This window comes from Gymnoscopelus braueri (genome assembly GCF_963280865.1).
Source record: "Gymnoscopelus braueri genome assembly, chromosome: 20".
Lineage (NCBI taxonomy): Eukaryota > Metazoa > Chordata > Actinopteri > Myctophiformes > Myctophidae > Gymnoscopelus > Gymnoscopelus braueri.
The window spans coordinates 28,825,966-28,839,274 of record NC_137622.1 but is presented as its reverse complement, the minus strand read 5'-3'; the positions used below and the strand labels follow the sequence as shown (position 1 = coordinate 28,839,274).

The window sequence follows — 13,309 nt, the reverse complement described above, 5'->3', positions numbered from 1 at the left end:
TATTCACACAAACACACAATGAAGACACACAAGCCCTACCTCTTTGCTTTCCTTTAGATTGACCATTAGACTGTCATAAGATGGAATGAACACATCTGAAAAACATGAACAAAAATGACATATTATTTTATTGTTATGAATAAATGTGAGATGTCTTCAACCAGGGCAACACAAAAATTTCACATAAAGTTCACATTACACCAGCCAAAAGTTTCAGATTTTAAATAGAAGAGGCCCTCCAGACAAGTCAACCTCAGAGAAGACAATCTAAGCAACCACAGCCAAAAGCTACATTACCTACCTGTATTTTGGCTGGTGGTCGCCCCACATACTTTTGTTGTACATCTGGGAGTAATTCAGACTCCTTAGTGAATAGCATTCTTCATTAGCAAAGGAATAAATCATGAACAAAGTATTTTCCAGAAATATTTGCTCCATAATTATAGTCAATAATGAATGCCTCGTCAAAGTAATAAATCATACCACCATCCATGTCCTGGTATTCAAGTGTGGTAATCACATCAAGTAGTCCCAAATTATATAGTATATAGGAGCCACCAGTCGAATGCCGCACTGGTGGCTGGTAGTGCTCAAGCAGCCATTATGGAAGGTCATAACCATAATATGGTCATATTTACTTTCATTATTTTACAGCATGGCTCTTGTAGGAGGCTATCCGTCTACAAATGGGCATGTCTGTTTGTCTGTCTGTCTGTCTGTCTGTCTGGGCCTAATCTCGCAAACGGGCTGGACCGATCAGTGGCAAAGTTCATAATGCATGCTGACCAGGGAAGTATCTCCAAGCATCTGTTATCCCCATCAGCTGGAACAGCCGAAGGCGGGGAAAAGTTTTCAGTCCCTTGACACCCTCTGTCCGTCCGTCTGTAAACAGCTAACCTCGTGACCCATCGGTGGCCCAGTAGGCTAAGGAAGAACCGCCACCACAAATGTTTCAAATCGGCCTCTTAGGGGCTGCTTAACAATTTGCCCTATAACTCTTGAACTGTATGATGTAAACCCCCCATTGGGGCTAGCCCCAATGGCATCTTTTAGGCTTCAAACATTAGTTGGTGTTAACGAATTAACCTTTTCTTTGGGGAGGATCAGTGCACAAACATGTGCCACTTGTTTTGAAGATGGGCGACATTGTGCCATTAGAGGTAAACAAACTTACGTCATTACGTGGGCTGCCTCTGTGGACATACCAGGGCTGAAGTGAGAAGTCATACGTTTGTTGATGATTTTTTTTTGTTCGCAGTTTCTCCGTCTTTTAACACATTGAGTGCCAAGAACGCATCTATGCGTTCTTTGCGTTCTTTTGAATCCATCACTTGAGTGCCAAGAACGCATTGATGCGTTTTTTCAAAAAAATTAATAAATAAATAAATAAATTACATTTTTTGACCCAAAGACCAAGGAGATATGATTTTTTGAAGATTTAGACTCCCATCCACTTCCTTGTTAACTTAAAACTTAAAAATTCTGTATCTAGGCTCCTGAGTACTTTTTTTTTCTCAATGAAAAATCTCTGGCATAAAACAGCTAAAAAATCTGAAATAACTCTGGCATTCAAATGTGTTAACATTGCCTGCCCTGTCATTAGCAACACTTTGCTAGAGATTCTAAGCTACCAGCTTGCATCACTTGTGGCTAGCGGACGGGGCCGTGTTAAAATACCTCTCGATAGTATGATGTTCAGTTATTCCACCTCTGAACTCCTTCAACTGAATCAGCCAACCTCCTGAACCTCCTCCTGCCTGGTATTGAGTTCACAAGTTTACAATACAGCCTCCATCTGGGATCGCTCAGAGATAGGAGTTTTAACCGACCCGTGCCCAGTTGAACCAATCAGCGGCACCTCCGGGCGGGATCTTGGCGAGACAGGGTGTGACGCCATCGAGAAGTGCCTGTTCCATGTAGTTCTTTCACTATTCATCATGGCTGCTAACCACGAACAACACTACAAGTTGCGCAGCTACTATACGTCATGTAGACACGTCAATATGATTGGTTGGAGTTAGCACGCCCAGGCAGTGATAGACAGACTGTCCCATCCGATCACCTGCCACGTAGCTTGAAAAAAGGGACCGCCCTCTTCAGCGGTTGGGCTATCGAGATCCCAGATGGAAGTAGGTTGTGAAACAAGAGTATGACGCAAGCTTCTTCCATCTGGAGGAGTCAGGTTAACTTAAACTTGCATCACCAGGCTTTCCATAGTAAGCGTGGAAAGCTTGGTTTCTATTTACTGCTCAGTGCTCAGATCCAGTATAGATCCCGCCTAATTGGCAGTGGTCGGTTCATTCACAAACACATACAGTAGCTGCACAGGGTCAATTACTCAACTGGTTCTAATTGACAGTCCACAGCGTTTGCGGGACTGAATGCCGTTACCATTGCTTTAGTAGTTAAGTTCAGATAATGGACACATACCATCGATGTCTGACACCACCAGCATCTGCGGCCGTGACAGGCCGTCCTGGAGGTTGTAGAAGTGGATGGTGCTGTCGAACGTCAGGAACCCCACCCTGGTCCGCGCATCCCCAGGCAACCTGAGATTCACACAACATGGTGTAAGGGTTAAAACAGTGGTTTTGTCATTTATTTATAGCTAAAGTAGCTGATCTACAAGCTTGTAGCTTAGGAAGAAAAAAAATCTTAGGGTATATCATTTTCCTCTGTATGAAACACAAATGTGTAACTTCCTGTATAGTTGTATATATTGCAATATTACTGTGCAACCCACACCACCCCCACAAAAATCGGTTTTAGATGTACATAATATCAACTACGACCCAACTTTCACGCTCTTCATAAGTTTCACTTTTACTCCACCAGGCACTTCAGGGTTTCATGGGCAGAGGTGCATCTGTGTTGTGACGTTATGGCTGCTGGACGTTATGGGTTAGCATCATGAGCTCTGATTAGTCTATTTTTTTAGTGGATATACAGCCAGACAAAACCTGTTCTTGTCGGCTTGGCAAACAGAAATGCTGTAAAAGGTTTGCGCTTATCTTATGTTAAGTGAGCGTAAGTGAGTAGGTGAGTTAACATTGACTGAATGTGTGTTTGTTTGTGTAGCCCCTTGTAGAGTTTATCCAACCAACTATAAACCAGCTCAGTCCTGGCAAAGTTAGGCTCAACTAGGTAGGTTATGACCTTATACTTTCTTTTGCTGTAATAAAAAGGTTTTTGTGATACAAAGCCCATACTGTATTATAGATATATTCAAAATATGTCTTTGAAATATGTGCTTGAGCAGGGGTATTCAACAGGGGGTCCAACTGAACCCTCGCATCCCTATTCTGGGGGGGAACATTAGCCGAAAATAGATCTACACACTCACAACGCGTCTGCAACGTGTTGTGGGTTTGTTGATCGGTTATTTCCGGCAAAGCGGTTTGGTGTACAGGGAAAAAAGAGCAGACCAAGTACCAAACGAAAAGGTCAAGTTTACAAAGTAAGGGTTTAAGTCGTTAATGTCTGAAAACACAAATTTAACATGTCTGAAAACACACATTTAACATGAATCCAATATGTACTGGGGGTCCCTGCTTCATCTCTCCCTCGGCTAAGGGGTCCTTGGTGTAAAAAACGTTGAAGACCCCTGTGCTAGAGCACCCTTTTTCCCCCTTTTTTGTTTTAACAACAGCACAAAGATTTTCATAGATTTAGCCATTTAATACGGCTCTCAAAGTGCACCAGATCTGGGTGAGCCTGCCCCCCAGACCACCCGAGAGGGTCCAAGGTCCACCCACCAAAGTCTCACAAAATTCTGTGGGAAACTGTATTTTTATAGCCTACATTAGAGTGAACTTTATCCTAAATGAAAAAGTATTGACTTCAGAGTGTGGTTAAGATGGGGAAGTAGAACGCTGTCCAGATAACAGAATTGCAGGCCAGCTTTCTGTCGCAGCTTGTTCTCTGTGGTGAGGGGGACAAAGGAGATGAAATATCTTCCTGAGAAACGGACCTGGCAGGCATTTATAACAAGTGGTTTTGTTTCCTTCCACATCTTGCTTCTTCAAACAGGAAGTGCGTAGTTCACCCCTCTTTATATGTGTTCCTTTTTTGAGACAGACAGAGAGGGGTCGGGACTGCGGTAGGATTCACCTCTAGGGTCAGTTTGGAGTTTGGAGGGAAGTGTGTGTTAATCCCTTATAGCAACAAGCACTAATTTCTTATCTTATCTAAATAAAATATTAAAACTACAATACACGAGGGGGCACGGTGGCACAGTCGGTAGCGCTGTCGCCTCATAGCTAGAAGGTCCTGGGTTCGATTCCAGCCAGGGATGCTGTGGGCGTGTTCTCTCCTCCGCATCATTAGTGCCCATACCCTAGGTAGGGTTGGCGAAAGGGCCTTTCTGTGTGGAGTTTGCATATTCTCCCTGTGTCCCCTAGGGTAGGTACCCTTGCAAAAAACATGCAGTAATCCTGGTCTCTATACTGCCTCCCTCTGGTCAGCCGGGGCGCCTGATGGAGGGGAAAGGAACTGGTTGGAATAACGTGTTCCTTCCACACGCTAAGTCCTACCAGGGAAACTCCCCCCTGTCAGGTGATAAGTAGCGGCCTGCTCACTCCTCATGCATTGAAGGAAGCATGAGCTCAGTTCGGGGCTCTCCCCAGGCTGGCGAGAGGGGGAGTAGCGCCCAGGATTACAGCTTAGGCATTGGGTGAAAAAATGGGTTACAAAATCGTGGGATACTTATCCCGGGAACCTCCTTCATAATCGACTGGTATCCAAGAACCAACCAAGGAAGTCAGCCAGAACCAACTGGCCAGTGAACCATATAAGTGACTAAATACGAGAATGAATAAATGTAAACATATGAAAGGAATACACTACAGAGTGGCACACTTACTTTTCTAGGTTTTCCAGTAATGTTTCACAGAAGTACTTCAGATAGCCCGCCTCCACAGCATTGTGAGACACGTCGAACACAAACAGGTAGACTGCTGGAGGAGGGGGCCTCAACTGAACACACACGGTCACAGACAATCAAGTTAGTAAGCATATAACAGAAGATGCTCTGAAGATATAATATGATGAAGTACAGTATTCATTCACTGTATATACCCATGGCATTTTACAAATGAAATGAGCCCCACTGTTTTTTATTCTAACTCAGATAAACACACAGCGTTTGCCACACAATTGTGTGACTGGCACTCCCTCTAGTGGACAAATACATTAAATGTTCAAAAGTGCAGTTTCTTTTAGAGAGGAGAGGAGAGCTCACCGTGTAGTCTGAGGAGGCAATAAACTCAACAGTAGAGTTCTGGACCTCGGGTCTCTTGTGCGGCTCACCATAACAGCGGGTCACTGGGTTGTACATGAACTCATCTGGAACTGAGGCAGAGGGGAAAGACACACCAATATTAACAATACATCTGAGCAGAGGACAGAAGAGCAGAACATTTCACTGAGATCTCTGGTTTAAATATAACAGCAGGGTGGTAAAGAGAGGTTGGACGATTTATTTCAATAAATCAAATAAGCAAATAAATGAATGAATAAGTGGGTGCTATTCTATGAGATGGGGGTCGTACCATCGTTTATCCTGTAGCAGAGGTTACACTTCCACCGGCGCTGGTCCAGGAAGGAGACAAATGGATTGATGTATGTTCGGCACGAGCGACAGCGAACGATGGTGCTTGACGTGATAACCGGTAAGTTCTGCAAAGGGGCAGGAGGGGGGGGTGGGGGGTGGCAGATGACATTGTGAGTCTTACTGTATGGACCTAAGCATTTAATATTTCAAGTTTTGTTTTGAGTTCACCGAGTTCATCTCATGAACCCCCTTAACACACATGACAGGGAGAGATATTTTTCCATTCATCTCTAAAGTGAAGGCTTTGTTTGTGTTCTCCAGGAAACGTGGTTGGATTTTTTACAACTGTAACCTTTTTTTCTGACCTACTTCTCTGTCATGCGCCTGTAACTGCTACTCCTAAGGGTTTCTTGTAAACTTTTGCCAGCTTCCTTAGCTTTTTTTTACCAACATGTTTTGTAGAATTAGGCTCACAACATCAATGAGGGGTTGGAGTTAGTCAGCGGGGAGTCAGTGGGTCTTTACCTGGAGGTCTCTGAAGGGGTGGAGGAGCAGTCCCAGGGGAAGCCTAGCCTTGTTGAGCAGTGCCTGTGTCTGGGGAACACTGGTCAGGGTACACCTGAACGTACTGTGGAACAGAGACATGCAAAATTTTCATATTCTTCATAATATTCACTTCACTTTCAACCAGGCATTCAAGGCTTCCATGGACAGAATGGGAGATTTCTAACCCATTAACCGCCAGAGGTATTTTCATATTTTTGGGCGGTGAAACCGCCCCTATAAGTGAGGTTTGGATATTTGTACAACAAATCCTGCGCTGTGATTGGCCAAAAAGTACCCCGCCTAACCCTGCACCGTGATTGGCCAATCACAGTCTATTCAGGACTGTGATTGGCCTGTGTCACATGACACATATGAAACCATAACTTTAAAAAACCCATAATTTTTTTTTTTTAAAGTTATGGTTTCTTCCATCATAAAGAGTGTTTCAATAAATGTATTTATTTTTTGTACATGATTGGTTGACTGCATTCAGTATTGTGATTAGCTAGCAAGACACCGCCCACTTCACACAGGGTGTGATTTTTTTAGCCAGTGCCAGAGTTTTTCATTGAAAAAAAAAAAGTACTCAGGAGCCGAAATACAGAATTTTTAAGTTTTAAGTTCACAAGGAAGTGGATAGGAGTCTAGATCTTTGACTAATCATATCTCCTTGGTCTTTGGGTCAAATTGTGAATCAGTGAATCAGTGAATCAGTTAAGACAGGGAACGCATCTGTGGCATTTTATAGATTTCTTTGGTTATTAAGAAAATAGCAGATATACAAGCTCATACGAGCTTGTAGAGACAAAAAACTAATTATTGTGAAAATGTGTGCAAATCCTTGAATATATATATATATTTTTAAAGCGAACATTTTTAACTCCAATCTGTGCTTCTGGGGGTCCCTGGAACAACATATTTTGAGATCGTCCGCGGCCAAATACATATAATTTTCGGGGTCCTTGACATGGAAAAGTTGGAGCACCACTGATACAGCAACATACTGTTAGGATTTAGAAAACATTTTTAGATATGTAGTTGGCCGCGGACCCCCCATCTCAAAATGGTTTATTCCAGGGACCCCCAGAAGCAAAGATTTGAGTTACAAATGTTCGCTTTAAAAAATACATTTTCAAAGATTTGCACAAGATTCAAGATTTTTCAAAAATAGCAGATCTAAAAGCTCGTAGCGCGGCACAAGCTTGTATATCTGCTATTTTTGAATAGCCAAAGACATCTTAAAATGACACAGATAAGTTCCCGGATTGAATGGGTTAAGATACAAGTAAGAGTTAAAGAGAGTGTACTACAATGATATAACCCCCCCCCCTGATAGATAATAATACATGGTACCCCTATCCCAGCAAACCCTCAACTCACTGTGGGTTGCAGTTGGCCTTCTTGAGCTCAGGGCTGAGGTTGGGCTCAGGGGCTTCCAGGGGTCTTTGGGGCAGCAGGTTCCTCTCCTGCAGCAGGTTCACCGGCCTCAGGGCCTCCATCTCCAACTCTGGCACCCCACTGAGGCCCCCCAGGGCCGTTGACAGCTGGGACAGGTTAGGGAATGGCTGAGGGAAGGTGGGAGAAAGAATAGAAACATGAACTCCCTGTGGATTCATTAACTAGCAGAGAGGCACCTACAGCAAGAACCGTGAAACATTGATAAAGGAAAAAATGGGGAAAATAAAGATTTTTAAGTACAACTTTCTAGTCAAGGTTTTACTCTAAAACAAACGAATTCCTTGAATCTAGATCTATTACTGTAGTGATAGCAGAGTATTTAATAAATTATCAGCACAGAGGAAAAATCCAACCCCAGTCACCACAGTGGTAACCTCAAGGAAGCCCCCCACCTTTTCACTTTCTAACAGGACGTAGGAAATTAACACACTTTGGGAAGGTGACGTTTGGCCAATCCAAAATGTAGGTACATACATTTTGTGGGCGATTATATGCTGTAGTTGTTGCTTTATATATACTATATATTTTATATATTAAAGTGTACAATTTAGGCATTTAGCAGACGCTTTATCCATAGCGACTTAGCGAGGTAAACACATACATCAAATGCATAGAAACGTGAAATGTTTTTCATGTAGGAGTTGCCCCTGAAAATGTAGTTTATTAACCTGAACCACTAAATATAGCAATAGCGAGGTTTGTGTCTCTCTTCTACATGATTTCAGGGGCATGTTGAGATCGTAGACAGCGTTTTTTCCGTTCCTCCATGATGCTGCACTCCTGCAAAACTATTTGATTTGAGCTGATGTCTGAAGCTTTTTGGCAAGCGGCACCATTGTATTGCAGCGTAATATAAATTAGGCTTTACCTGGGAATACTGCTGGTAGCTGGATTGGCCGTAGTCTTCAAGGGAAGGGGAGGAGTCAACGTGGGAAACGGGCCGCTGCTGATAGGCCGGCTGCATAGTGGGGTAACCGTAGCTACTGTAGGGTGGGGCCTGGCTGGCCATGTCATTTGAGGGAGGCATGGAGTCTGGAGGACAGAGGGATGGGAGAGACAGAGAGGACAGAGCGTGTGTGTGTGTGTGTGTGTGTGCGTGTGCGTGTGCGTGTGTGTGTGTGTGTGCGTCGTAGGACAGACGGGAGAGTGAGAGAATGAATGACAGCAGAAGATAAAGAGACAGAGAGAAACAAAAGTAGGTCATTTAGAATCTGCTGGAAGCCTCAGTCTACTAACAGTGCATGTTTATAATGTGACAATCACACGTGCTAACATGAGTTTGAGATTTTAACATTATGAACAGTGTCTCTCTGTGAAATGACATTCATACCAGATAACATGCGCATATTCACACACACAAGTCCCAGTGTTTCAGATGGGGATGATGAAAGTGCAAGGAACAGAATGTTTAGTGAATGGAGCATTGTTATGTTGTGATATATTTGTACTGCATGACTGGAGAATGCACCTGGGTAGCTGCCTCCTTCTAAAGAATCATAGCTGTTAGGCACCGGAGAGGCACTACAAGTAGTAGAGGAGGAAGTACCACCTGAGAGAGAGAGAAAGAGAGAGAGAGAAGGGGGGAGCAAATGAAAAAGGTTAACATAATTAAATGATGAGCATGGCAGCAGTGGAGGAAGTCAATCGGAAGGAAGGAGAGATGTGAGATGATAAAAAGGAACGAAAAAGGAGGGGGGAAAAGCACAACAAACAAAGAGCAACTTTCAGTAATTTGAACATCAACTATGTGGTGCCCCCCAGGGCTTCAGCACAAAGTGGAAGGGCAAACACCGGGGAGCTGAAGAGAGGGAGTGAAGAACAAGATGAAAGACTGCACTTAGTGCTCAGATAGCTTAGGACCTGGGAAGATGCTGATATACGAGGAGATAAATAATGTGCTGGGTAAAAGCCACATAGTCATCTTTCTCTATCTTAAGCTTTCAGTGGATCCTTGTGCTTGCTTAATCTGTCACTTGTATGCATGTGCACACATTTGACCCCTCTCCTCACCTCCAATTACAAACACGGTGCATTAACACACATAGTACATACACTCACAAACCTGCACCTTTTTTTATGAAGGCCCTCTGAAGCAGACAGACAGGCACACACAAAGGGGCAAAGGGTAAGAGGGACTTGAATGAGTAAGTTAATCTACTGGGGCCACATGGAGTAGAGCGCTTGCTGAGAGTTGATTGGTAAGAGTGGGATCCAATTATCTCATGCTAAATCTGACCAACCAACAGGCAACCCTGATGGATTATCTCCGGTGAACATGAGGCTACGAGGACAACTGACCAACAAAGCCTTGAGGTTGCAGACATTGCACAAGTAGTGAAACCGTAAAAATGACTTTCAAAAGAACACCAAGGTGCCAGATTTACACCAGTGGTTCCCAAAAGGTGTGCCTTGGGATTTTTTGACAACCACAACCACAAATAAAATAAAATAAAAAAGTATATCACTACTTTGTGTGACCTCAAAGCTTTCCCAATACAGATGAAAGTTATATACCCTAAAAAAAAATTTAACCACTTTCAAATCTGTGGTTATGTCATTATAGGTGCAAATTGTATTTTTCATTTTATGTTTTTATTTTTGTGGGAAAAATGTTGCATCACAATGTGTTGTAAGCTTGTAGATCTGTTATTATTGGTGTGCCTTTCGATTTTGAATTGCCCATTAGTGTGCCTTGGGCACAAAACGCTTGAAAACCACCAACATACATGTTAAGTGGTAAAACGTTATATTGCTTCACTGAGGCAAACAACAAACCTAATGCGTTGCATGGGGCAGTTTAAAACTTTGCGGTACAAATACGAAGAATTAGACACATGGGAATGAATATCTTGTGATTTCTCACAACAGAGGACCCACGAGTACGTAATGACTGAGGCACACTGGGGAGATTGAGCACTCAGGGAAAAAGTCTAAAGCTAAAAACATTTTCTTTTATTAACAGCACAGTGGTAATGAGCACTAGCAACCCTGACAGGTCTTCGCCCAGGCTCCCTGTAGGGACAAGTGTACGCACACACTGAGCCTGGATTCAATGGCATTGGCAGGGGAATGCTATATTTAAAAAGGCTGTTACAGCTGCTTGGGGAGAGTCATTATTATCTGCACCTTCTGATTAACAGCACATTGGAGACATCATGTGAGAATGACAAACAGTAGAATGCTAGATGCAGGCACGCAAACTGGCTAGGGGTGAAAAGGTGAGATGGATTCTCTACACATGAAGAGGTAAATCGTTATATTGAAGCAGGGAAAAGACCCGCTAGGGGGAATCCAGGGGGATGTCCTGTCTGGGTAGAAAGCCTCTGGCTGCACTGTGTCATTATGATGATAGACTTGCATGTCAATAATCAAGAGAAACAAGAGGGGTTTATTTGTCACTCACTCAAACAGGTACGAGCAGCGAAATGTTGGTTTTGCAAATGTGCCAGAAAAGCACGGCTGCACTTGTTTGCAAAGCTTTTTCTTTGTGGCAGAGAATGCACTTTTCATGACCTTTTTTCTATGCTCATGACCTCAATTTCAATCTGCAATTTCAGCCATGACCAGGACCAGCTGCACTTAATCGCTGCATCTACCTGCTTCACTGCAAAAGCATTATTCTCCTAAATCACTCATTCTGAAAGTAAACCATAGGACATTGCATTCGACAGTTGATTTCTATGCATCAAAATACACAGAGTAGTCACAGGAATAAAGTCTATAATGTCATATTGGTACAGTGTAGCCAGCAGCCTTCTACCCAGAATGACATACCCCCAGATCCCTCTAGGCACGATGAATCACACCCTATTGTAGATCTGCCATTTTCAAATAGCCGACAAATAAAATATGGCTTAATAGTGTTTAAATTGTTCCTCATTTTTGCTGGGGACCCCCTAGAACCCCCTCAATGACCCATGGGGGTCCCCGGACCGCACTTTGACAACCAGTGTCCTGGTATAATGATTGCTTTTTTCACTCAGCCACCATAGATGAATTGCTGATTGTTGGTAATTAAAGTGCACTGCAGCAGAAGACAGATCATTACCCAGAGCTTTACTGGGTGACTTAGCAAGGAAGCACTGACACACATGCTAAGTGAGGAATGGATGCCCACTCATGCATTACAATCCCGCTGTCTGCATTTCAATTACATTTCAAGCATTTAGCCGAGGCCCCTATCCAGAGTGAGCAGGTTCGGTGTCCGGCTCAGGGACAAGTTCTAAAAGACACATTGGGACCCTTCTGTTATGATCACCTGACCCCCAAAGAGATGAGCAGATTCTGCAGCATCTAGGACAAGTAGGCAGATACTGCAACTTACCCCTCACCTGTCTGAAAGACGAGGTTTTGGATACATTCAAAGTGCCCAGCGCACACAAATTTAAAAGACTCGAAATGACATCGATTGCTGTGAGGAGGAAAGAAGATGAGCAAGTCGCTAAATGCTGGAAGGGGTGGAGCAGGGAAGAAGGCAGAAATGGAGGACAGAGTCACGATTAGTCCAGTAGAGAAAGGGGTAAGGAGGGGATGACAAATGGAAAGCCAATTAAGTATTGGGGGGCCAACAGATGGCCATTAGACACGGATACAGAGATGAATGACAGTGATCACAGGTGCTCGCGTGTGTCAAGAGTGGGGATGTAAATATAAACAGTAAACACAAAGTGCAAGCGCGATGTTGGAAAGATGGGGTGACTGGGGGATGGGTGGTGGTGGGGTGGTGGTGGTACAAAGCTAAAGCAGACCTGCTTCCTCATCCTCATCCTCATCATCCTCATCATCCTCGGAGCTGGATGACGAGGGGGCTGCTGCTGGGGCTGCTGCTGCTGCTGCCTGGGCGGAGGCGCTGCCGGAAAAGCCTGAGCTAGCTCCACTATTAGCAACATATCCGTACTGCAGGCCTGTTGGGGAGAGGGTGGGGGGTGGGAGAGGTACAGAACACATCTGTCAAAGTCTACGATGGAGTTGGTGTGGTGTGTGAGGAAGTGACGTGGCGTGTCAGTACAGGGTCACCTGGAACTAGCCGAGTGTGTTGTGTGTAAAATGGCAGTATTCACCACTTGCTACAGTTTTTTTTAGGATGGAGAAGAGTCTGGCTGGTCACATGCATGTAGATTTGTGTGTAAAAGAGCAAAAAGGTGTGTTTGGTCAGCTCACCTCCTGTGAGCATGACAATAATTCCCACAGTCGAGTCTAAAAAAGCAGCTGAGGAGCTGCACATCTAAAAATGGGACAGACCTAGATGTTCCTTTTAACACAGCCATAGCAGATAAGACAAAACCCAGGTGTTGGAGCATAAGAATGTTGTTTTAACTAGGGATGGCCAACCGATAACCGTTCACCGTTAACCGACCGTTAAGCGGCCACCGATTAATACTAACGACTAACGATTAATCGAAAAAAAATTATGGGCCAAAAATGTTTTTTAATTGTTTTTTGGTCAAGTCTACACCTGTAACCACACGTAACTTCCACTTTATTCTTCTTCTTCCTCGTCTTTTTATTGGTATTGTTGTTGGAGCGCCTCAGTGCGGCTGCAGAGTTCATGTGCAACCTCTTCCAGAGAGAGATAGACACTAGAAACTCTGCTGGAGACACAAAACAAACTGAGCAGACTTGGCCCTTTGAAATAAAATGTATTTTGGCCCTTTTTTTTTTTTTCCTTTTTTTTTTTCTTAACGGTTATCGATTAATTAATCGGTAAGGCCTAACGGTAACCGGTTAATAAAAGGTCTCCATTTGGCCAACCCT

General features: G+C 43.7%; 1 protein-coding gene across 3 annotated transcripts in view; it reads right to left on the bottom strand.

Annotated features, from left to right (window-relative positions):
* sec24b (SEC24 homolog B, COPII coat complex component) overlaps positions 1 to 13,309 on the bottom strand; it is a 33,827-nt gene that overhangs the window by 15,395 nt on the left and 5,123 nt on the right. For 2 of the 3 annotated variants that reach the window (XM_080416103.1, XM_080416104.1), the window contains exons 4-13: positions 12,304 to 12,459; positions 9,024 to 9,104; positions 8,424 to 8,587; positions 7,478 to 7,662; positions 6,077 to 6,179; positions 5,550 to 5,676; positions 5,240 to 5,349; positions 4,862 to 4,974; positions 2,431 to 2,549; positions 40 to 95 (exon numbers count right to left, since the gene is read on the bottom strand). In XM_080416103.1, coding sequence (XP_080272229.1) covers positions 40 to 95; positions 2,431 to 2,549; positions 4,862 to 4,974; positions 5,240 to 5,349; positions 5,550 to 5,676; positions 6,077 to 6,179; positions 7,478 to 7,662; positions 8,424 to 8,587; positions 9,024 to 9,104; positions 12,304 to 12,459 — 1,214 coding nt within the window. The remainder of the gene's footprint in view (positions 1 to 39; positions 96 to 2,430; positions 2,550 to 4,861; positions 4,975 to 5,239; positions 5,350 to 5,549; positions 5,677 to 6,076; positions 6,180 to 7,477; positions 7,663 to 8,423; positions 8,588 to 9,023; positions 9,105 to 12,303; positions 12,460 to 13,309) is intronic. The other variant, XM_080416105.1, reaches the window with a different exon arrangement.